At 34.9% G+C, this 25,617-nt stretch overlaps 1 protein-coding gene across 4 annotated transcripts in view; it reads right to left on the reverse strand.

The window, feature by feature from the left end:
- The window catches only part of LOC150109869 (uncharacterized), a 44,352-nt gene extending 23,349 nt beyond the window's left edge, over positions 1–21,003 (reverse strand). For 2 of the 4 annotated variants that reach the window (XM_090415509.1, XM_090415491.1), the window contains exons 1-2: positions 20,913–21,003; positions 12,711–12,842 (exon numbers count right to left, since the gene is read on the reverse strand). In XM_090415509.1, the coding sequence (XP_090271635.1) occupies positions 12,711–12,842; positions 20,913–20,973 (193 nt within the window). In that variant the 5' untranslated portion in view covers positions 20,974–21,003. Of the gene's footprint in view, positions 1–12,710; positions 12,843–20,747; positions 20,833–20,912 lie in introns of those variants that run through there. The other 2 variants (XM_090415500.1, XM_090415506.1) reach the window with 2 other exon arrangements.
- Positions 21,004–25,617: the final 4,614 nt, after the last annotated feature.

Here is a 25,617-nt window from a genome sequence, read left to right on the forward strand (position 1 = left end):
ACGTGACCAAATCTGTGCATGCACAGTAACCAAGATGTTCCGAATCATAGCTTTATAAAAAGGAATGAAAACTATCTTATCTTTACTTGTTAGTGTGTTTTTCAACATCGAAATAATTCGTTCAGCTATTTTACCAATTTTTCCAATATGCCCTCTTAACTTTAACTCTTTGTCCACCATTATCCCCAAGTCTTTAGCCTCATCAATTTCTTGCAAACCAATATCATCAATATGATAAACCCTATGCAACCTTTTCAACCCGAAGTTCATAACCTTACATTTTGTAAGATTTTATTATCATCCATAAATAAATTATCATCCCTCAGTGGATGTGGCGTTTGCATATCACGGCGCTTGACCGCACAAAGGAAGACTTTGTTTCGAATCTAGTCGTCGACTAGAGGAAATTTTTTAAAGTCTTTTTTCGACCGATTCCCGAGTTAGTCGATCTCTGGCACGGGAAAACGGGTTTTTTCTCCCGGAAACTCAGGTTTTTTGTCCCGTAAACTCAAGAAAATCGACCTTAGAAACCACATTATTTCAGACATTAAATATACTGTGTTAGGGTTAGGGACCACGAGATGGCGGCATTTGTTGAGCCTTCTCTCTTCACTGCGTGCCGCTTAATTAGTGATAGCCTCTAGCCAGCTGTCTCTGATTGGCTGCCAGTGGAGATTGAACTGCCCATTCAGTCTTCAAAAGTTAGATAGGGCAAAACGGCTTCGATTACTCCCTATAAGGGAAAAAAAGGCGTCAGCTGATTATTTTCTGATTTCATCCTGCAGGATATCTACATCACCTTCATCAACTATTGCACTCCCCAGTTTTGCATTATCAGCAAACAACTGAATATCCCATCTTAAATCTGTCCCTATGTCATTGATATACAAATTAAGGAGTAGTGGCTCTAGTACCGAACCTTGAGGTACTCCACTAGTCACCATCATTCTCTCAGACTCCACTCCACCATATGCTACTCTATGGTGTCTCTCCGTCAGTCATCCCCTCTCCATACTACTAGCCTCACATCCATTTCCATCATCTCCAGTTTTTGTAATAGTTTTCCATGTGGTATTCTATTAAATTCCTTGGTAAAGTCGAGCAGCAACATGGTGTAGCCATTACTGGTAAATGAATAAAGCCAGTGGCATTTTTTTATTTACCCTTTACAAAGCCATTCTGTCCACTATAGAGTATCGCATCCCTATCCATCCAATGTTGTATTTTACGTTTCACCAACGTTTCCAATACTTTAACAATCGCTTCCGATATATTAATTTTTCTGTAGTTTGTTACCTCTGTCTTGGAGCCACCTTTATGCAATGGTACTATTTTACCCTCTTTCCACTCCCTAGGAACTCTGCCAGAGCAGACACTTAGATTGAACAACTTCGTCAGAGGAAATGCCAATTCCCTTCAAATATCTAATCGGCAGAGGTTTAAAAAAGGTTTAGAAGAATTAACAATTCAACAATACGAATAGAAATACTAACTATTCATCAAACACACCAAATTTATCCTGTTCAATCGATGTCATTGTTGATTTTATATTGGATGGTTAGATATGAATATAAGAAGCAGCCCGTAGCGTTTCAAATCGGCGCCTGCGGAGCATTTCAAAACTTGCGCCCCTAATAAATAAATAAATAAATGCTCTATGACTCTAAATAGCGTTTCTTAAGATATGTTGCCTTGGGCGAGGGTACCGCTCTCTCAATTAACGCTACGGCACTGATATCAGGCAATATTTCCTGTAAATGAAGTAATAACCTTGACAAGTATAGATAGAAAACATGTCAGACGAAAGTGAAATTTTCACAACTAAACTACTACGATTAAAAAACTGTTAAAATTTTATTAATCTATCATTAATTTGGTCATTCATTTTCTTGAATAACATCCCACTCATTATTTTCAGGATGGGAAGCTATCATCGCTTAAATGATTCTTTGAGATGAAGACAGTGATCGGACCAGTGCCAGAGATCGGACGACTTGAAGCTGGGCAGTCGCAAGCGAAGGTTGCACTTTGGAATAATGTTAGGAAGTGTTGTCTTGGTACTATGGATGCAGTTTCAGCAGACAGAAACCATTGCAATAAGAGCTGGCCAAGGTCGTCCGTAGGACTACATCAACCAGAACATCCTGTTATCTGGTTCTAACAGCAATATCCCTATGATGTCATGTCATCATGTCTATACAGGCCGCTGCCACCACAGCTAAAGACATTTCCACTTGGACTGTGTTAAGAAAGTGCAATTCAAGTGGCCTTTGAGGAAAGGCGGCAGTAGTTTGTATCCCATTAACCACAAATCGCCACAGACCTCGTCGAAACTGGTGCTAGGAACATGTGACTCGGAGACACAACAAATGCAATGTAGTTCTGTTCTCTGTTAAGCTCCTTTTTAGCCTACAAATGGATCTAGAAGTTGTTTGATCTAAAGAAAGAGGAATTCCGTACCATCTTTCTAACTGTGCAGGCAGTGTTCTCGTGTGGGAGTGTAATAATGTTCAACAGCCGCATCCCTTCTTCACGTGATTGGTGATATCGCTCTTTTCCCAATTTTGACAGGTTTTGTGTCTTTAAAATGCTTGAATGTTGCTGTTGTATTCTCGTGGATGTTGGCGATAATTTTAATGCAGTGTCATTTAGGAATCAAGATTTATGGAATCAAATGCTTTCTCATTGTCAATGAGTGCCAAGAGGAGTGGGAGTCTGTATTCATTGGACCTCCCTATTAGTTCTCGTAGCACTTTTGAGACATGCTTGTTCAAGCGGCTGAGCACACACCCGTGAACATTTTGTAAATTATAAGTAGGAGGCTAATAGGTTACGTAGTTTTTACAGATCCTCTGTCCATTATTTTATATAAAAGACAGAGTGCCAGAATGAACTGTGGCATTCTTCCGCTTCATGGGAATTCGACTTTCTTCATGACATTTATTAAATAGTAGGGCCAGTACTGTCTTCATCTCTGATCTAGCAGCTTTTAAGATATCTATAGTAATTTCATATTCTCCTTGACCTTTTCCTCACGCCATTTTCTAGATAACATGGGTAACTTTCTACCGCGGGAACGGCGTTGCTTTTCCTTGGGTATAATTTTTACTGCTTCGTTATCCTCACCATTGCTGTACAGTTTTACATCGAATTCTTTCACAATCTTCAAATTAGTCTTTTACTTTTTTTTTTTTTTTTACTAACTTGGCCATTACCATCACTTTTAAAGGCAGTTATTTGTTTCCTTCCATTTCCCAGTTGATGCCGGATTTGCACAGGCTGTGGTTATTCTCAATTGGTTTCCGAATAAGCTCACAGTTGTACTTTCTTATGTCCTCTGTAATACACTTCTGTACAGTCTTGCAACGTTCATAGTCCATTGCAGTTGGTAGATTTTCTTTGCTGAGATGTTTATCCTCGTTTTTTCAGCATGAGCAATACTTTTATTTGTATGCGAAGGTTTCTGTGGTTTAGCAGTTCATAAGAAAGATTCCGGTAATTGGACCACATGTTTATTAAGCTAAATGAAAATAAATACTTTTTTTTCTTCAGGGGTCAAAGGTAACTAAAAGTTTAAACACAAGAAATGAGAAATTACTCAAATTAATTCATTATATACAGTTGGCAGTCTAACTATTATTAAATTGAATATCCGATTCTAGATTCAGTGCAATGCTAAGTTTGAACGATGCTGGATGCTGCCACGTTCTGTTGTTCACGTTCACATTGTCCGAGGTCTGAGTTGGGTATATTTTTTATCAATGCTGACCAAACTTGGTGTAGAATTACGCCCTGGTTTATGTTGCATTGTGTTGGAATTCTCAGCATGTTTGTAGCTTCTTTAAATTTCCTTATGAAACAATTTTTTTCAATGTAAGACATGTTTGTTTTTTGTCAGAGTACATTATGGCCGGTGGAAGTTGTATGGTATGCTAGGCCTGATTTGTATTCTCTTCTTTTTTGTACGTCTTTTTGGTGTTCGTTCATGCGCATTTCCCCTGATCTTCCCGTTTGGCCTACAAAGCAGATGGCACAGGAACAATGAATTTTATATACGCCTGGTTTTTTAAAGGATTAAGGATTAAAGATTATGTGGAGGTTTTGGGGGATGTAGAGATCATGAAATTTTTTCCAACGGTAGAAAAGCCACTTTGATGTTATGTTTGTTTAGTAATTTAGCCATTTTGTCTGTAACATTCTTGATGTATGGAAGCGTGATTGCGTTCTTGAAATCTTGCTTTTGTGAGATGCTTGTAGGAGGTGTGTACAGGATTCTTTTATTGTCTTAGCTTCATAACCTTTTTTTTTTTTTTTTTGAGGATCTGTGTTAAATATTGAAATTCTTAATTTCTCTGTTTTTCTGTGCTGGAAATAAGCTCTGTCCCTTTTTTTTTTGCGAGGAATGGTGGTGTGAGGCCGCATTAAGAACTCTTTCTGTGTTGGTGAGTTTTCTATAGATGGAGAAGGATAATTTATTATCTTTTTCATTCACTTCTATTAGGATATCAAATGATCACTGTTGAATCCTTTGTTGAATTTGTTCATAAGAGTGCTTTTGACAGGCTTTGTGTCTTTAAAATGCTTGAATGTTGCTGTTGTATTCTCGTGGATATTGGCGACAAATCTAATGCAGTTGTCATTTACGAATCAAGATTTACGAGTCTTGAATGATATATTTTTGTTAGTTAAGAGGTAATCTATTTCACTTGCCTCATTATTCAGGTAGCATCACAACCACTTCCTATTTGGATTTTCTTAAAGAAATTCATAATTAAGAGGTTATTGTTATAATATGTATTTGGATCACATAATATTAGGGAAAACATTAAATAAACATTAATGAACACATGTACACATGAACGAAAACTATGTTCATATGTACCAAAATTTAATATTATACAGACAATACCATAGTTCTAACAGAAATTGACAGTAACATACAAAAATCATTTCAAACCTTCTGCACTTTGCGCATGCGTTGCCAGTAGGATAGCGTAATAGTTTCAGCCTTAATATCAGCCAGATTCTGAATAAAAATGTTGCATACTCGTTTTTGTTTCTTGTGTTACTGAAACAAGACTTCGAAGTGGAGGAAGAATGCAATTCAAATCGAATATTGCGCATTTTAATGACAATGCAGGCGATATATTAAGTGATGTATCTAATCACATGACAAATACTTCCATGTAACTTATTCACTACTGACAGGATCCCTCCAGACTTCGACCTGTTCACTATGTTGAAGAACCACATGTTGGGTAATGAATGTTTAGCACTACCGACAAAGTTTCTGCTGAAGTTACCCCCCCCCACTCCCAGAAAATATGACAGCCAAACATATGTCACAGTGGTAATAAAGAATAAAAATTATATCAAATACCTCTAAATGTTTTTGTGAAATAAATGTTTGGTTTACAGCTGGATTACATGGGGTAAAACGTTTGAAATGTAATATTTATAATATTGTCTTCCTTCCCGAGTTAGCGACTTTGTGGCACAGACAACTAGAGTTTTAACCTCGTATTTCAGAAAAATTTAGACAAAAAAATCTACTTTAATTCAGACAATACGAGTGTTTGGGATTTACGATCATGAGATGGCGCGATTGTTCGAGATAGTCTCTCTCCCAGTGCCTTGAAAATTATTAAATGATTCTGAACTCAGTCATTGATGATAGCTAAGGATGAACACCAGCTGCTCATCGATTTCCAAAAGTCATAAGTAAAAGAGCTTTGCCTATTCCCTTTGGAGAATAAAGGGCGTTACACGACTTTTATTTGTTGTTTTCTTATTACGGATTCAGATTCATTAGTATATACTTCCATAGAGCCTCCATAGCTCAGTCGATTTCGATGAAGTCGTTTGGTCGCCTTCATCGAAAGACCTCGGTTCGAATCCTGTCTAGGACTCGAAGGACTTTTATCAGAGTTTCACAAATGAAAGTAAGTCATTAAGTCTCATGGAAGGACTTTTCCTCCCCTAAAAAAAACAAAGTTCTGCCGAGGGAAATTTCAGAAAATAAAACATACATTTAAGCATAATAATAACTACCTTATCTTAAAATTATGATTCTGAACGTCAGGTTGAAAATGCAGATCATGAGCCTGTAAGTACTGCTGATTTATTATTATTATTGTTATTATTAGATACTTCCATACAGCAGCTTTACACACACACACACACACACACACACACACACACACACACACACACACACACACACACACACACACACACACACACACACACACACACACACACACACACACACACAAAAATTGTTCAACCTATTGTACGCTTCGTTAGCTATGTGTGAATCATGTATGAATACAGAGTTAAGTGAAAAATGTAAAACGTTTATGAAACTTCTCTCTCTCTCTCTCTCTCTCTCTCTCTCTCTCTCTCTCTCTATATATATATATATATATATATATATATATATATATATATATATATATATATACAGAGCCGGCGCTAGGGTCTTTGACGCCCTAGTAGCGATCCGTAACGATCCGGGCGTGTGTGGTTCTTTTACGATAATAAAAATTTTAATTATTTGAAATTTCTTAAATAAATTTTGACCGAACAGTCACACGTTGGTTCGGTAAATGTAACGAATCGGGGGTGTTGACTAGGCAGGATAATCGTTAAAAACCCGAATATTCAAAAAATTCTCCAAAGTTAAAGCAAATTTTGATAAAGCACTTAACTTTAATCGTTGAATATAATCATACAGGGATTATAGCCTTCTCACCGACCCGAATTTACAAGATAGTAAATTCTTAGTAACTTGTAATAATTTTTATAAGTGGAACTATCTTTTAGGAAATTAAAAGAAACTCAAAATAGATGAGAAAATAATAAAAAAATTCAGAAATAATTAGAACATTTAATAAGTATTCAAAAAATAATATCTTTACAGAATAACAGAAAATAAATTAAATTACATAAATATACTTGAAATTTTTTTATTAAAATTTTAAGGTTTTTGATTTCATATTCACAAAATTAGAAATAATGGTCTTAACGTCTAATTCCGCACATATATCATTTTCAATAGCTGTTAACGCCAAACTAACAAGCCTTTTTTTGTGACATACTTGTTCTTAAGTAGGTTTTAATCAATTTCAACTTGGAAAAGGAACGTTCACCGCTCGCTACACTAACAGTTAAGGTTAATAGTATTCTTAAAGCAATTGAAAAGTTAGAAAAAGATAAATTATTGGACACAATAAAATTAAGAATATCAAAAGGGCTTTTGAATATTTAAATTATCCTTCCGAAAAATATCCCGGAAAGCACATAACTCGTCATATAGTTCTATGGCATTTACGTTTTTATTGTCGCAATCCTTCAAGAGAATCTCTAAATCGTCACAAATTTTTCGTAAATCTTCGTTATTAATTTGTAGTAATCTATACAAGAAATTGAAATTATCATAATATGTTTTTAGTTGTTCAAAACGTTCTATTAACGAACACATTGCAACGTCTAGAAGTGTATAAAACACATTCACTCAAAATTTATCTTCTGGCGATTGTGGCGTTTCGTCAAGAAGCTCGTAGTCAAATTGGCGTGTCTTCTTTCGTCGTCGAACTCCCGTACTAGTTTTAAATTCTTGTTCTCCATCCACCTCTTCACTCAGTTCTTTTGCCGTTTTTAGAACTTCTTTAAAATTTGTATCTGATGGATACTCTTGTAAGAATATTTTTAAGTTTTCGATAGATTCTAAAGCAAGTGTAATGTTCATATTTTTGTCTAGAAGCATTTTACTCACAGGGTTTATTCTGTTAAGTAAATCATGCCAAGTTATAAAGAGCAAATAAATTTGTAATCCTTTATTTTAGCACATAATGTTTGTGCTTCATGCTGAGTTTGTTTATTAAAATGTTCATTATTTAAAATTTCAAAAAGTGCATCATAAATTTCTCCTAACTGATATCGTAGAGGGCGGATTACATTAATTTTACTTTCCCATCGGGTTCCTGATGGCTGTTTCAATGTTAATTTTTTTACGAACTTTAAAAGGATTGCCCAACGTTTGTAAGAGAATAAAAAATATTGTATATTTCTTGAATAATTGTAAAGAAACTAATTGTATCTGCATTCACTTTAGCTGCATCGTTAATGATTAAATTTAGAGTATGAGCAGCACATGGCACGTAAAAAGCTCGAGGAATTTTGTTCAAAAGCAAATTTTGGAGTCCATATTTGCCCCATTGTCATACCCTTGACCTCGCATGTCTTCAATGGGAATGTTCCATTTTTCCAGTTGGTTCATTATTGTTGCACATAAACCACGTCCTGTAGAATCTGATATATAGATCAGGGAAAACCTAAAATGTTTTCTCTGATCTTGACAATTCCATTGTCACAGGAAACAAAGCGAATAATAATGGTCATTTGTTCTGTTTTACTTGCATCAGGAGTGCAGTCTAAAATTATGGAATAATATTTAGATTTTAGAATTGATAATAAAGTTGTGTCCTGATTACGTTACTTAAAGTTTCCAATATTTCATTTTGACTGTCTTTACTCAAATAGTGTACTCTATTGTTTCGTTGTAGGGCCCTTTCGGCATGAGTTTTCATTTACGGGATCAAACTTCGCAAACAGTTCGACTAATTTTAAAAAATTGCCGTGATTTCTTTCATATAATTTATCAGATGATCCGCGAAAAGTTAATTTCGGCTACCAACGAATTTTATCATTTCAATCAAGCGTTCTAAAACACTCGTCCGATGTTTCTTTTCCATTTCATACATGCTTTGAATCTGGAAATCAATAGTAGTTTTGTTTTTTTTTTAATTTTTATCAAGTCCCTTCCATTTAAAGAAATTTTTCATGTGATTTAAACTAGTCTCATGTCTATGTAAAGTTGTACTTACATTTCTGCAATCGTTATAACCTTCTACAAGACTACTTGATTCAGTAGGCGCGAAAAGTTTGCAACAAAAGCAAAAAACAGAATTTAAAGTTTCGGAATAAATGAGCCATGTTCTTGGCACGAGCTCCCTTTTTCCATTTTTCTATTATAATACATGTCGCCAAATTTACGACCATATGTATCTCTGGGATATATATTTTTATTTTGAACAGGCCCCATTTCAATTAAAACAACTCGTAATTTTTCATCAATATTTCCCCGTTCACCTGGATCTTCTAAATTCACAGAGGCTAACAAGGTGTTAGTTTCGTGGTCAACTACAACTAAATCTTGTTGTAGTTGACTAAATCCTAATTATTTTTCACTTAAATCATGTTCAATTATCTTGTTCAATAGTTGCAATAGTACCTTCATGCAAACTGGATGATGTGCACGGTTCTTTAACTCTGATTTCTGATGTATCGAGTTGGTTACAATCTGCATCAGAATATTTTAATATTTTAACAAATTTATTAAGAGTCCCAGTTTGTTTCTTAATATCTGCTTCTTTCGCAGCATGACGCTTATGATTTTGTGCACCGGATAACTATTTTTTAAATTTTTGATTCCATTTCTATTTTATACCCACGAGAAATTATTACACAACATGACACAGAGACGAAATAATAGTCGGCACTGCGCTACTGTCAGTAGCCTACTGAGATGCGTACCATATGACTAGTTAACTAGCAACAAATGTTTGGTACGAAAATTCGTTTTGCGCATAAAAACTGTTCACCGTTTCACTTTAGATAGACTGCAGCAAAATTGTAAACAGCTGCAAAATTGTAAACAGCCGGCTGATCAAAGAGGCAGCAATGTACATTTTAAATTTTTATTCAATTTATACGGCCTCATTTATTTTAATATTGATCATTCTAAGAATTATTTTGTTTTTATGATAAAAATTTTGTTTCTTAAAAATTAACTTATGAACCGTTCCCTGGCGGCGGCGTTTCCATCGTAGCGACGCCCGCATGCTCTGCATGCCCGATTCCTCCGGCCCTGTCTATATATATATATATATATATATATATATATATATATTTCATGTAAATCATGTAAATATATATAACATGATACCTTGAATGCTGAGTAGGAGAATTGCGTATGCCAAGATAAACCGGTCGTTAGCTTATCGCAAGATGAGAAAACTCATCTTAGTTACAGATCTGGTATAGTGTCGGAAGTAAGACACGAATGTACGGATTCTTTCTTAAGAGAAATAATTAATACGATTGAGCTTTGCTAGCATGGAAGTTAGCCAAATTACCATAATCCCATAGAAAAATATTTGATTAAAAAATTAAGAGTTAAAAGTGAAGAAGGTTCTAAAAGTTTCTTTGATTTTTGTATTGACTGGTTTGAGTGATCGTATTTTAAAAAAAATATCGAAAAAAAAGAAACAGATTTAAAAATCAAGAGTCCTGTGGTACTCGGGAGTTAGCTGAAAAGTTTAAAGATGAAGATTCATTCATCAGTACACTTATTCAACCCCTGAAAGAAAATTGGCAGAAGACTGAATATAACACGGGGTATTATTCAGCGGTGGGTCTCGGTAACAAACCGGGATCGCTTAGTTTCTGTGAATTTTTCCATAGTTTGTTCAGAGCTTGATAAAATAAATAAAAAGATCCCTGCAGCGATTATTTATTTCGGCAATTAATTTCTTTCTTTAATAGCTTTCCTTATCTCGAAACACGATGAAATTTTAAGAAGTTGGTTGAGGAAGTTCACTCATGCAAAATATCACCTCAAGACTGCTGTGACGAATTCCAATCGAGAGGTAGCGGGTGAAAAAAATGGCAAACGTGATCTGTTGCTTTCTGATCCTCAACCTGTTAGAAGAAAGGGTGAGCAAGAAAGAGAAATACGACAATATCGCCGTGGACAATGAGATGTATTGGGTATGTATTCTAATGAAGTTACTTAACGAGACATGAATTTTCCCGGAGACCTCCTACCCTTAATCAGCATACGATATGAAGGAAGAATATTAGGCTTAATATTGCATATTTATAAAGAAAAATTAAACATCCTAAAAAATAATTTATTACGGGTCTTGAGATTGCATGGAGATATTGTTAAATTGTGAATGAAGCTATGTTATGTAATTTATTATTTTTCATTCACATTTAACATTGCTTATTAAATATTAATCATGGTTTATATAAAATTGTTTATTATTCCTTAAATAAGAATTACTAATTAAATATTTACTCAAAATCTGACCTGCTATTAACTTATAAAATAATAATATGTTTAGAATTTTGTGTAACTAAATATATATGGTGTAACGTAAAGTGTTAATTTATATTTAACTGTATACGTAATCAAAAAGTTAAAGAAGTAGCTTAAATATTCTGTTGTTTTATTTTGTGAAATATTTAATGTTATGTAATCACTCATGAATAATATTAGACCATACATTACATTAGCGAAATGTTTACGTGCAGTCTGTTGTCATGGAGATGCACGCGTAAACAACCACGAGTGGAGTAGAGCGTGGCGTTCGAACGTAAGGTGGGAGTGAAGGTAAGATAGATAAAAATATAGAGAAGAGGGAAGGTCATAGAAAGAAGAGATAGAGAAGAATTATTATTAAGGAGTGAGGAGAGAGTTTTGCGGATCCAAGATTATATAATCCTCAGGGCAGAGATTTATGAGTATAGTGTTCGAAAGTGAACCTATAAGTAGTGAAACATAAAGTTTAATGTTATAAGCGAAATCTGCTGTTGTTATGAAGAAAGGTTGATGCCGTAATCAGATAAAAGGAAACTGGACAGTCAATGCGAAAATTCTGATTAGTTCTAGTTAATCTGGATTACGATTAAATTCTATGTTGCCCTAGGAAAAGGTTATATTGATTACTTGGAGAAAAGTGAACAGGAAAAGATATTAGTACCTAATTACTGTTGTTTGGAATAGTGAAGTGCGACTTACAGTAATACAGTTTAAACTATGGAGAATATTTGTTATGTGTGTTCCGCTAATGTTAATTAAGTTAATTCATAAGTGCTCTCTCAATAATTTGATGTATTGAAGAATTTGTCTGGTAAGAGTAGTTGTATAAGTTTCTCTATTCTAGCATTAACTGTAATATATCTCCGATGCTCAAGGTCCGGGAATATATTTGCTTGGAATATAGCTTACGTAGTTTATTGCCTGCTGTGAATATAAACATTGAGCTGATAGATTTGTGAAGACTGAATAAGATGTGAAATTGTTATATTAACTTGAAATAAGAAGATTTGTGTTTTTGAGACTGTGAATAGTATATGAAAGTTAGAACATTGAATTAGCATCAGTGACCTAAGAAGTGTTAAGTTAATTGTATAGTTCCATTTTAAAATAGAGTTCTTGTATTTGTTAACCATATCATATATTAAATGTTTTATTTTGTTGATCTAAATATTGTGTTTGCCTGAATTCCTTATTATTGCACCATTCATAAATATTCGAATCTTGCGGGAACCCCAAGTAAAAATAATAATAGATGATTCGGCCTAATGAGATGACTGTTAACTTAATTTAGAACTGATCCTACTATTTATATAGACTAATCTAAGAATAGGGTGGCGCAGTATAAATATAAATTTCCCTACTTTTGGATCGGTGATCATTTCGTAATTAGTTGTATTATTCATAAAAGTGACTTGAAACTAGATAGATTTAGAACACGACAGAAAAGAGTCGTCACGACAATATCAAGTTATAGTAATAGTAACACTTATTATTTTAATAATAATAATAATACTTATTAATAGTTGAATTTTATACTTACGAATACTTAAAAACATACCATATTCAGTTTCATTCGTTAACAAACTGGATTCAATCAGAAAATTGCCGGAGAACTTGGAACTACTGCATAACAGATAGCTTATCTTTGGGTTTTGTGTTATCATAGATTGACCTGAAACAACAATACAAATGATAATGATTATTCGTATGATAATATACCGTTAAAAGTATTTCCCACTGACTGGCTCCAAGTGGGGTCTCATCAGTGGAAATCAATCACTACTTGTACACTGGTGTCCAAAATCTAAGGGTGAACTACATTTTTACCGTATATGAAAACATTTTCATGACTACAGCCAAATGCGAACATGAATTTATCGGCAGCATACTAATAAATTACCGTATATTACGCAAAAATGTTTTATAAATTTCGTACAAATTAAATGCAATATGTTTTTTGGCAAAAGTTATAAATTTCCTAAGGAATTAATTTGGAATTAATGTACAGTACTTACAGAAAACTATACAGAGACATATTTCAGTATAAAATGTCCATCTGTAACTGCGATGCAGCTGTCACCATGTCGTACCATGCTTAGCACCAAGTGATTCAGGAGTTCTAACGCCTCCTTCATAACAAGGATAAAGCCTCGTTTGTTTTCTGGAGGACTAGAAAACAAACGACTCAATAGAGAGACGCAGTGCGTCTCTTTATTGCGTCTTAAACGTGTTATATGAGGTTGAGATCTGGGAAGTGTGCTGGCTACTCGATTCGATTAATATCCTCAATCTCCAGAAGTATTTCCACTGCTCGTGTACATTGCTGCAATAACGCTCACCAGTTATAGTCCCTTCTTCCAGCACTTGTAGCTCAGTACGTCCATTAAGTCTCCCCACATCATGACTCCAGCAGTGTCAAGAAAATTCTCACGATGGAGAGCAGTACCACTTTTTACGTCAGATTGAGTGTCTTCTGGAATCGGAAGAAAGACTAAAATGGCTCTCATCTGTAAAGAATACATTAGCCCATTGGTGTCTTGTCAATTTTTTATGGATACAACACTACTACAAACGTAATCTACGATGAGCTGTGGATAAAGAGACGCATACTACAGACCTTCGGGTGCATAGGTCTACTTGTCGCAGATGTATTGCCACAGTTTGTAGATATCCGCATACCTGCTTGAATGGAGCCGGAGCCGACTTGTAAGCTGACCTGCCTTGGTGCGTCGATTATGTTTTGCTGTTATAGCCAAAAATCATGCTCCGTGGTAGAGCGAGGGTGATCTCTTAGCAAACGTCTGCAACGCATTCCATTAGTTTGAAACGCTTAGTTTCAAACTAATGGAAAGAAAATATCACATAGTGTTGTATCTAGAACCTGGATACTGAGATTCCAAACTCTCTGACAACATCAATAATTCTGTGGCCTTCTTCAAGCTCTCCAAAGATTTTTACTGGTGTGAAATCATCTAAATGATGTTTTTGAGATATTACAAGACATCCAAGTTTACAACTTTATTCCGTTACGAAAAGAGCTTCCTTCAAACACAATTCGCTTAGCGCAGTCTTTTACCTTTTATCCTGTTGAGTGCTACCACGACGTGACCCCTTTGTCCACAATTCGAAATGTGTCCCCGCTTTCTACTCGAAATCGCCAGTTATTTAAATCACCACAACTGATTAGTCTGAATTTATGGCTCTAATCTTCAAGATATCGTGTTCAGCCTTAGACACCAATGTATATGGGAAATATATCACTTCTGCATTACTTCAACCTTAGTATCTTTTCTGGGTCTGGCTTCCACTGATGATGCCTCAATTTGGCCCTTCTCATAATGCATAGGATTATATATTAGGATGTGTATAATCCTATATTATTGGATTATACACATTCTATATTATAGGATAATACACACCCTAAAGGATGTGTGCTTTGCATTATGGGATACAAAGGCAATTGATGTGAAGTCATTAAACTCTATATGCAAGTAGCCCAGTTGTGAAGATACTTCACTCGCAAACTTCGTTTGCTTACATTTTCATAAAGAATTAAACTAAGAATTTAATTTCTTGGCATCTTTAATGTAAATTTTATGATAGTTCTTTAATATTTTATGACTAATTTTCTACTAGCAACTTTTTTTTCTAGACTAGTTCTTCTTCTTCTTATTATTATTACTATTATTATTTTATTCACATAATTAATACACAGTCAAAACAAGATATCATATAAATAAAAATTTTACTGGTGATTCGGAATAATTCAGATTCTACCTAAGAATCTAAGAATAGTCCGTCAGGTAGCGTCGTAAAATATGGACTGTTCCAAGTAATGCTGTTTTTTTTTTTTTTTTGGTCATATGGGGTCACTTAATTGATTTTTAATTGCTGTAAATAGTTGGACAGCTTCTTTGAAGTTGCACCAAGTGCATCGATAACTATTGGAATGACTTTGGTGTGTTTAAGCCACAGTCGGCGAACTTCGATTGCCAGATCTCGATATTTAGTAATTTTTTCCAGTTCTTCATTGCTAATGTTGTTATCACTGGATACTGCAATATCAATAATCCAAACCTGTCGATGTTCTATAATTGTGATGTCAGGTCTGTTGCGTTCCAAATGTCGATCAGTTTGTATTCTAAAGTCCAACAGAATTTTTGCTGTTTCGTTTTCCAATGCGGTCTCGATTTTATGCTGCCGCCAGTTATCAGAAGTAGGAAAGCCATATTTTTTGCATACATACCAATGAATTATTTTGGCCACTTGATCATGGCGGTATTTATAGTCAGTTTGAGCTACTTTGCTGCAGGCACTGATTAGATGTTCTGCAGTCTCATCTGCCTGATCGCATAATCTGCATTTGCTGTTATTATTGATGTTGAAATTTTTGCTTTGATTGCATTAGTTTGTAATTCCTGTTCTTGAGCTGCTACAATAAATCCTTCTGTTTCTTTTTTAATGTATCCGTGTTGAAGTCATTGCCATCTCTTGTTCACGTCAATTTTGTCCTCAGTATCTCGAAGAAATTGGCCATGAAAGGGTTTATTTTTCCAGCGCACATATCGGATATTTTGTTGTTCCTCTTTGTAATCGGATTTGTTTCCTGTTGCTTTCAGAAGGCCGTCTTGTATAATTGCTTGAAGCATTGGCTCAGAGCTATTGTCGATGTAATTTCTTAAACCAATTTCTTCTTCTTCCACAGTCTGTCTCACTTGCAGCAGACCCTGTCCACCTATTCTCCTCGATAGTTTATGCTCCTTATGCCCAGCTGTGTATCGGATCACTGGTATAGCCCAAAAATTCATTGCGCTAATTGTGTTTAATCCATTTAGTTTTGGTTTCAGAATATTTCTAACTCTTTTAATGTATTCTAATGTTGCCTGATGTTTAACCTTCGAGTGGAGATTATCAGTGGCTTCTAATATACCTAGGTATTTGTACTGTTCGTCAGGTGAAATTGCTTTTATATATTTCTTTTGATCAAAATTAAAATTGCAAGTGTTATTAATTTTTCCTCGTTTAATAGATAAAATTGCGAATTTATCTAAACCAAATTCCATTTTGATGTCCTGACTGAAAATACGAACTATGTTCAATAAAGAATCTATTTGCTGTGCCGATTTTCCATATAGCTTCAAGTCATCCATATACAACAGATGGGAAATCTTAATATTACATTTAGGAATTTCATATCCAAGTTTTGTTTTCTTCAGAATCATAGACAAAGGTATCAAAGAAATGTCGACGAGCAATGGTGACAAGGAATCACCTTGGAAAATTCCACGTTTAATGCTGATATCTCCAAGTCCTTCATTATTCACTATTAATGTTGTTTTCCATGATTTCATAGCAGTAGCCAGAAACGAACATATGTTTTTGAAGCGAACATAATTCCAAATATGTTTAGTGATTTTAGGATCCAGGAGTGTGGGAGGGAATCGAATGCTTTCTTGTAGTGTATCCATGCCATGTTTAAATTAGTTTTTCGTCTTTTTGAGTTTCTGAGAATCATTTTATTACTAAGGATATGGTCTTTTGCTCCTCTAGATTTTTGAAAATTGCCTTTTTGTTCAATCGAATAAATCTGATTATCTGATAAGTAGTGGTATATGGAATTTGTTATGATTGCAGTGAACAGCTTAAGCATAGTTGGTAGGCATGTTATTGGACGATAGTTACTTGGGTCTGCATCCTTATCCTTATTTTTCATGAAGAGAAAAGTGTGCCCACATATCATCCAGTCTTCCACTGAGCCTGACTGCAACAAATAATGAAATTGTTCTGCCATTCGATCATGTAGACTGGTTAGATGATTTAACCAAAATCCATGTAGTCGTCTTTGTCGGGTGCACTCCAGTTTTTTAATTTTCTAGCTTCAGCACTGACCATTTCTTTAGTGATATTGACATTTAGCATTTCCTTTTGTTTCATTTCTGATTCTATTTCCTTAATCCATGAAGCATCATTATTGTGTTCAATACGATTATCCCAGATTGACTTCCAAAATGTGAGTGTTTCTTCTTTTCCGGGTGAATGGTGGTTTGCATTTGTATTTCTCTGCAGAGACTGAAAGAACTGATTGGTTCTGTCGAAATTGCATATTTTGTACATATTGGTTTATTCTTGCTTCATATCTTTTAATTTTCTTTACAGTCGCTGTAATTCTTTGTTTTATCTCTTTGGTAACTTCAGCAATTGTTTTGTTGGCCATAATATATGTGTTAATCAGTTTGTTTTTGATGTTATTATTTTTCAACCATCCTTCTTTAAAACTCTTTAAATTGCTTAGATCAGCTAGAAGCCTTTTGACCTTTCGTTCTAACCGGATTTTCCATGGTGCAGATTGTTTCATCCTCGGCTTTTGCTCTTTCGGTTTGCAACCAAGCTTCGCTGAAATGATATAGGCTGTGCTGTAGAGGAACTGATTTGTTTCCTTTATACTATTGGTTGCGATGGTTTCAATTACAGCATTTGCATCTAAGAAGATTATTATTATTATTATTAATATTAATACTACTACTACTACTACTACTACTACTACTAATAATAATAATAATAATAAGGGGGCACAGTGATATCGCTGCTCCAGTTTTTTATAGTTTTAAAGTGGTTCCAACTCCTGTTTTAAGTGAAAGTGTTCCCAAGTAATCCTACTTAACACACCCAACACAGTGATATAAAATTCAACCATATCGGCTAAGAAGAAATCAAATTTTGAAGTGTTGAAAAGTGAAGAGAGAGGACCGTGGTCAACAACGAGCGAAGAACAAAGGACGTCGCCATCTTTACAATCACGCCAGTCTACCTAAGGGAAGAAAGGTGAGTCGTGAAGTGTATCAAATGCCTGGAGGATTTATCGTCCAACGGAAATAATATAACTTGTACGAAATGCAGTAGGATTCTACACTTAAAATGTGCCGGCTTTTCAGAAACAACCGGGCAACATAAATATAAATCCGATGTAACACGAGGAATGGAAGTGCGTACTCTGTAGGAAGAACAAAGAAACGCACCTAAAGCAGCCGCCTACGACGCAGCCGATTATACTACCGGAGCCAAAATCAGACGACGAACTGAACAGAGAAAAAAATGCAGGTGAGTGCTATAATTTCAACTCTTTAAATATACTAATAGGAAACGGTCTAGAGACCATAAAAGCCAGCTTAGTAGACCCTGTGCAAGAACTCTTTAATAAACAGAACGAACAAATAACAAAAAAATCTAGCGAATATGAAGATTTGGTAAAACATAATAATTTAGAATAATAAAAGACATTAAAATGAGCATTAACCTACTAAATGACAGGCAACACAATTTGATGAAAGAGACATCCGAACTCGGTCAAGAACTTCATTCTCTAAAACTACAATACGAACGTTTAAATCAGCAACAACATAAAGAAGATCTTGTCATAAACGGTCTTCCTGAAACTGCACCTACAGAAAACCTCAGAGACGTGGTTTTAAAATTAGGCCATGTAATTGATAACCCCCTACAGCTTAACAACATTCAGACCGTAAATCGGATTCCTAGGAAGAGCAAAAACCAAGGCTTGCCACGACCTGCATCAGTCATAATTCGTCTTACGAGCAAGTCCACAAGAGACAATCTCATAAAAGCCAGCAGACAGAAAAAACCAGTTGCCAAGGACTTGAACGCACAGCAAGACAATACACCAATCTTCCTATCCGAATATTTAACACCATTCAACCAGAATCTGTTGTACCAAGCAAGGAAAGCAAAAACAGAAAAAAATTACTAATTTTTGTAGACCAGAGATGCCAAGATATTCATAAGAAAGTCACAAACTTCAAAGCCGATACAAATTAAAAGCACAGAAGACATAGAAAGGCTGCCACTGTGAAAAAAAAGCCTCCTAAATAGTTCAAAAAGAAGCCCACAATAAAAAAAGAACGTGAACCATCAAGACAGATGCAATAACACAGGATATATCAGCAATTTCACTTTGATCAGACCTTTCAGATCATTCATTTGACCTCCTAAACACCTGCCTACTTCCAACACAGCAACCAAATCAATAAAAAAAAAATATATATATAACCAGTGTCATCCTCAGATAAGCTAATTACAAAGCTTCGAGGATGCAGTTGAGACATAACATCCCAGTAATAGTATTTATCAAACATAATTTACTTAACACTCTGTAATGAATACTTGTAGTAAACAGAAAATGTGATAGTAATACTTCAGATGTATATTTAAATTTAAAATTATATATTTAATTTACATATTTAAATTTAAAAAAATTATTATTATGTAAACTGCAACATAAGTAAAATTGTTTAACTTGTGAGTTATTAAGTGTAAAGTATTACTATGATTATTATCAATGGTAATAATACACGCTTTTTTTACTCTTGCTTCAATGAGAAATTCTGCAAATGATAATGATATTACGAGTAATTATAATTTTTACTGAACCATTTTGCAAGAAAAAGTTGCATTGTTGCCTAAATTTTAGTATATTCATGTAATTATTTGAGAGATAATAAACTATTATTATTTTTAAAAAAAATATTATTATTATCCGAACTATATAATTGTAAATTATTGTTATTTTAAAAGAAAGCAAAAAAAAACTATGTTATCGTCATTATTATGGAAATTTTATTATATGCAGCACTTCGTGCTGAACCTTGTAAAATGATATGCGAATGCTACTCAAGATGATAATTGTATATATTTGAGATATATGTAAATATTTGAGAGATTAATAAAAAAATTTTTTTAAATTAAAAAAATTATTATTATTATTATTATTATTATTATGGGTCTCCAATCTGATCAGCACTTTTATTTCATTCCTTTGAAGCACTTTATCTACATCAATTCACTTACATTTCGATCCCCCCTAGATATTTTTTGCCAGTTTTGCTTCGAGCAGTTTTTTTTTGCTTATATTTCCTCTCCAACTCTTGCCCATGTTCATTCTTGATATTTTTGTTTTGAATATGATTCTGTCATTAATGTCATCTGTTTACCATCCTAATTTTCCTCAGACTGCGTGTGTGGTCCTCAGCCATTGATATTTCTGCAATTATTTTATTTTGTTCGGTTAAATGTTCATGTATTTACAGGTTGTATCCCTTCAATATTAAATATTTGGATAGCCTTTTTTTTTTCAGGTGGGATGATAACTAATAAATTCCATGTATGAACGATGTTTCTGATCATCAAGTTATTAATCTGCGGTGAACTGTTGGTGTTGAAAAACTCTTTTAGTTTAGGAGTGTTTTCATTTCAGTTAAAGGGCACAAGAGCACTCTGCTAGGTATTCATGTCAGGTGAGCTGAGATGTACCTCCTCTTTCGTAGCATTTGTCCAAAATAAGTAGTAAAATAAGTAAGAAGGCCCTGCTTATCGTGTTTGTACCGTTGCCTAAATTAATCTAAATATCTCTAGATCAAGTGGAAGCATGAATAAAGTGTTTCATATAATTAATGCTGGCATTAAATTGATTCTTCGATCCTGTTTGCTCGGGTTAAAGCGCGTTTATCTTTGTTTGAATGTGTATAGTGTCTTCTAGTTGTTCCTAAAGTAAAATTCTGCTTACCTTTATCTGCATGATCATTTAAACTACACATTATCACCCTGGCCTTATTGACAAAATCATATTATTCATATCATCTTACTATCACCTGGTTCTTTAAACATTTTACGTACAAACTACTCGCTAAGCAATCACAGACATATTAAAGTCATAAATAGGATTCCTTACCCATACATTTTTCCAGAGAGCACAAGGTAATGATAACAATTAAATTCACAGTTATTATCATTTGCTTGTTTGAACATAAACTAAAACTTTCTCTTCCCTCATTCTTTATATGAAAGCAAAAGTGACACGTATTTGAAAGGCAGGAACTAACACAAGCAACGGATGGGAGTAGCTGTGTTGCTATATCCTTCCGAGAGATGCTCTCTCGTGCTAGGTAGTGATATTAATAGCAAAAGCAACGCATCTGTTTCCAAATTATGTCGAAAATAATATAAAATGCAATTTTATTATTTATTATCATAACCCCCATCTACAAGAGGTTGTCCAGTCAGAAAAAGCAACATCAACAAGGCATCCGATACTAATTTAGTTAGTTTTTCGCGAATTTTTCATTCCAAGTAATACTGTTATTAAATATGACAGTAGGACAAATATTACTGTCTAGTGTTGACAGAAAATTGTCTGGACGTACCTATGAATTGAAAGCAGCAATGGAAAGATTGTCTGAGGCATGAAAGCAATGGATTCAGGTTTATTAAATTCAGTTGCTGTTCTGGAAACGTACTTGATATCCCTCTGGTGAAGCTAATTTTAAGAAATTACACGTGGTCTTATTTTCTTCTACTTTCATTCTGCTTTAAATAATAATAGGAATTACTGTATTATTTTTGGCATCAGATGCATAGATCTGGTGTTAGTGAAGCTGTCGGAATTCTCAGCTTCATTAACACCAGATCTGCGCAACAACTAACATAGATAAATCTACCTTACTTTTATTTCCTAAAGGAGGTAAGCCTGTTTTTGAATTAACTTTTTTTTTTTTTTTTTTGAAATCCGTTGATTGCTTTCACCTTTTATCTTCGTCAGGGATGAGTGAGCAGTTCATCTTACTAATGTGTAGCTCAGTAAATGTGGCGTTTGCACATTACGGCGCTTGACCGCAGGAAGGAAGACGTCTTGGTTTCGAATCTAGTCGGCGACTAGAAGAAATTTTTCGATCTCTGGCACGGGCAAACGGTTTTTTTCTCCCGGAAACTCGGGTTTTTCGTCCCGTAAACTCAAGAAAATCGACCGTAGAACCCACATTATTTCAGACATTAAATACGAGTGTTAGGGTTAAGGACCACGAGATGGCGGCACTTGTTGAGCCATCTCTCTTCACTGCGTGCCGCTTAATTAGTGATAGCCTTGGGCCAGCTATCTCTGATTGGTTACTAGTGGAGATTGAACTGCGCACTCAGTCTCCAAAAGTTAAGTAGGGCTTAAAAACGGCCTCGCCTACTCCCTATACGGGAACAAAAAGGCGTTAGCTGATTTTTTTTATTCTATGTTATTATCGTGAATTTCCACATTTTATAATTCTTTTTCACTGAAAACAACTCGATAATACGAGGCTATTACACAGGAAGAAAAGCTTGTTTTGTCTTTAGAAAAGGATCTTTTGTGAAGAACGTGCATCGCGACATCGAGGATTTGGGCCATTATGCACTCATAATGGCCCAAATTTGACGAAAGGTAGCTTGAGGAATAATGCCCAAGTATAAATACACTGCTTGCAAAGAAGTCAACGGACACCATGGTGTGAGGATCAAACTGTTATGGCGCCCGTCTTAATAAGATGTAGAACCTCCTTTCGCTGTGATGACTGCAGCAATCCTACGGGGGGCATACTTCCACAAGCGTATGATTAGCGATCAATGGGAATTTTGAACCATTCTTTCTGGGCATGTAATGAGGCCCAGGACTATTGTTGATGAACGACCCTTGCCCTCTGAATTTCATAGTTACGATTACACACTTTGGTAAGAAATGTTCAATGGGCATCTGTCACACTCATACCTATCCATCTGCTTGGTAGAAGGTGTAGCGTGATTCGTCGCTCCATAACACAGCTTTCTAAGCTTCCACGTCCCGTTCTGCACGCTCTTCACACCACTGAAGACAACGTTGCATGTTTGTTAGGTAATGTGGATCTTTTGCATATTGCGGTTTCCTACCATGGAAACCCATGTTGTGAGCCTCGGTTCTGAATATTTTGTGCTCCAGTCCATGCCCGGAACTCCGCATTCAACGTGTCAGCCGACGAATGGAGGTTTTTACATATTACCTTTCGTATCGCCCTACAGTCACGTTCGATGAGGGCGGCAGGTCGTCCACTGCGGGTAGCACTTGCTGTTGACTCCATGCGCTTCCATCTCAGTATGATTTTTATTTATTTTTATTCGTATGACATAAATAACAAAACATGTAGTACAACACATTGTCATTTTAAAAACATATAAAATTAAAAGTCATTTTAAAAGCCAACAAAATTAAAAGGCTAGATCCATATTAGTCAAATCTCAGTATTACCATACTGAGATGAAGGGTCAATTTGTCAATGCCAAACAGATAGGCTTGTAGCAGGCATTCTATCACGACTCTTGTTTCAAACTCCGTCAGTTCCCTTGTCGCAGTCATTTCACTCGAACACAGTTGCATTTGGGAGCATCATATTCCTCTAATTTATACCGGCTACAAACTCATTCGTTACATGGCACACGATGCACCTTGCTCATGGGGGGGGGGGGGTCGTGCCCGTTGACTTCATTCCAAGCAGTGTACTTTGTACAAATATAAGTAGTTTCGTGAAGGTAGTGATTTTTTATTTGTATTTAAATTCAATTTCCCTTTCAGAAATAAGCTGCATAAATAACCAACACAGAAGAAGCAGCGAATTTGCCGAAATAGCTCATACCAGTAATTCAAATCACTAAGAATGATTATTTTAAAATAAAAATTGTAAATTTTAGGTCAAAAATAATTTTTATTTCATAGAAATATGTTCTTTTACAACCCAACTGTTACAGTCGAATATCGAGGAGGTACGTCTCATATTCATTCATGTGTTCAACTATCTTTCATTTATTATTTGATAAAGAGCTCACCCCAATCTAGAGATCAATCGTAGGAAACTAGTGACCACACCAGATAGGATTTAGGACTTCCACAAACACAAGAAAGGTGTCCATGAAGATCGGAATCCCCTAAGGCAGCGCTTCCCAAACTGTGGGCCACGGCCGTAGGTTTTGTTGAGGGAGCCGCGAAATAATGAAAACAAGAAAATCTTTTAAGACTAAGTAGATTTTTTTTATCTTAATAGAAAGGTATTTAATTTTTATTATTTATTATTTCTCTTTTGTTATTTTTTATATTTTAATGGAAAAAAATCACACATTGGTGCGGGTTCACAAATTTTGCTTCCTGCGTATTTCGGCGCTTAATGAATATTAGTAAATATTGCTTATTCTTATAAGTTTCATTTCAAAGCAGAAATCTAAGAATTGCAGTTCCAAATATTTCACGTGATATTGGTGTAGCAGTATTGAAACACATCCATCACATTAGATTGTTATCAAACTTGTTTTATGTTTTTAATTCTTTATTACTAATCGTTTTACATTTCATGTGCTTGTACTGCAAATGTACAATAACAATATGTCCATCTATATAAAAATCTGAGATATCGTGCCATGTCAAATGTGTATGTACGATGCTAAAAATGTAATATTTCCGTTTGTTTTTTTGCAATATTCGCTGTGTATGTTTTGTATTGAATATAAATACAATAAATATTATAATAATACGTCTATATTACGATTTTTTTTCGAGGGGGAACCGTGAAATATTTTAATTTTTCAAAAGGTGGCCCTGACATCCAGAAGTTTGGGAAGCACTGCCCTAAGGAATGTGTAGAACTATTATTGATATGAAGAGATTTTCACACACTCTGCTAGAATGAAATATTATTGAAATAAATGACAGTAATTGCCGGTCCTTAACACGTTCATTGCCAATCACGCGTTATCGCTAACTAAATAAAAAAAAAAAAAAAAAAATTGGCCACCACACGAAATTTCAATTTTCAGCTTGGCAATAAACGTGTTAAAAGATATCAGCCGATTCAGGTCTATGCCTTATGAACATTCCCCATGTATCTAATACACGAGGCAATGATGTGTGAACATAAGAGTTAGTTGCTACGAAAAAAGTGCTCTCTCAAAGCAGTAAAAAGTAATAAACGATAAGAAATATTAGAGGCAAGAAAAAGTTTTTCTTTCCAAATTTTATCCAAAAAAAAAAAAAAAAAGTCATCACTTGTATCCGTATTTTATCAGGTCATTATAGAGTTGCCAGCTTGGCTGGCCGAGTAGTTAACGTATCCGCTCTCCAGCCAAAATGCTTGGAGTTCGAATCCCGCCGTGGGCATAGATGTCTGTGATCGTCTTTGGGAGAAGTAGTGGAGAGAGAAGTTGTAGAGTAGGTGCCCTCCGTTGATGAGTCTTTGGACTCATCAACGGAGGGCACCTACTAATTATTATCAGACACCCTGGAGGTGTCTAATAATAATTAGAGAAACTTGATAGCTGTAGGATATCGTATTCAGTTCAATTGAAAAGATGCACATATTTTTTTATTTGTAAAATCTTTAACTGTTACTACACTAACAAAGAATGACGTCTTGCTTTTACTACATATGTACCATAGTAATGTTTTAAAAATCGTAATATTGTGCATCTGCCAAACACGAAGAAACAACTTTTAATTTCTTTGACACTTGCCCTTTGACGAAAGAGACAGAAATACACGGTTTGAATCATTTGTTTCACTGCATAGTCAATTCAGTTTTTTTTTTATTTTATTTGTTAGCACATCATTCATTTGT

The sequence above is a fragment of the Typopeltis vanoorti genome, chromosome 1 (assembly GCF_054136105.1).
Source record: "Typopeltis vanoorti isolate ZY-2024b chromosome 1, IOZ_Tvanoo_1.0, whole genome shotgun sequence".
Lineage (NCBI taxonomy): Eukaryota > Metazoa > Arthropoda > Arachnida > Uropygi > Thelyphonidae > Typopeltis > Typopeltis vanoorti.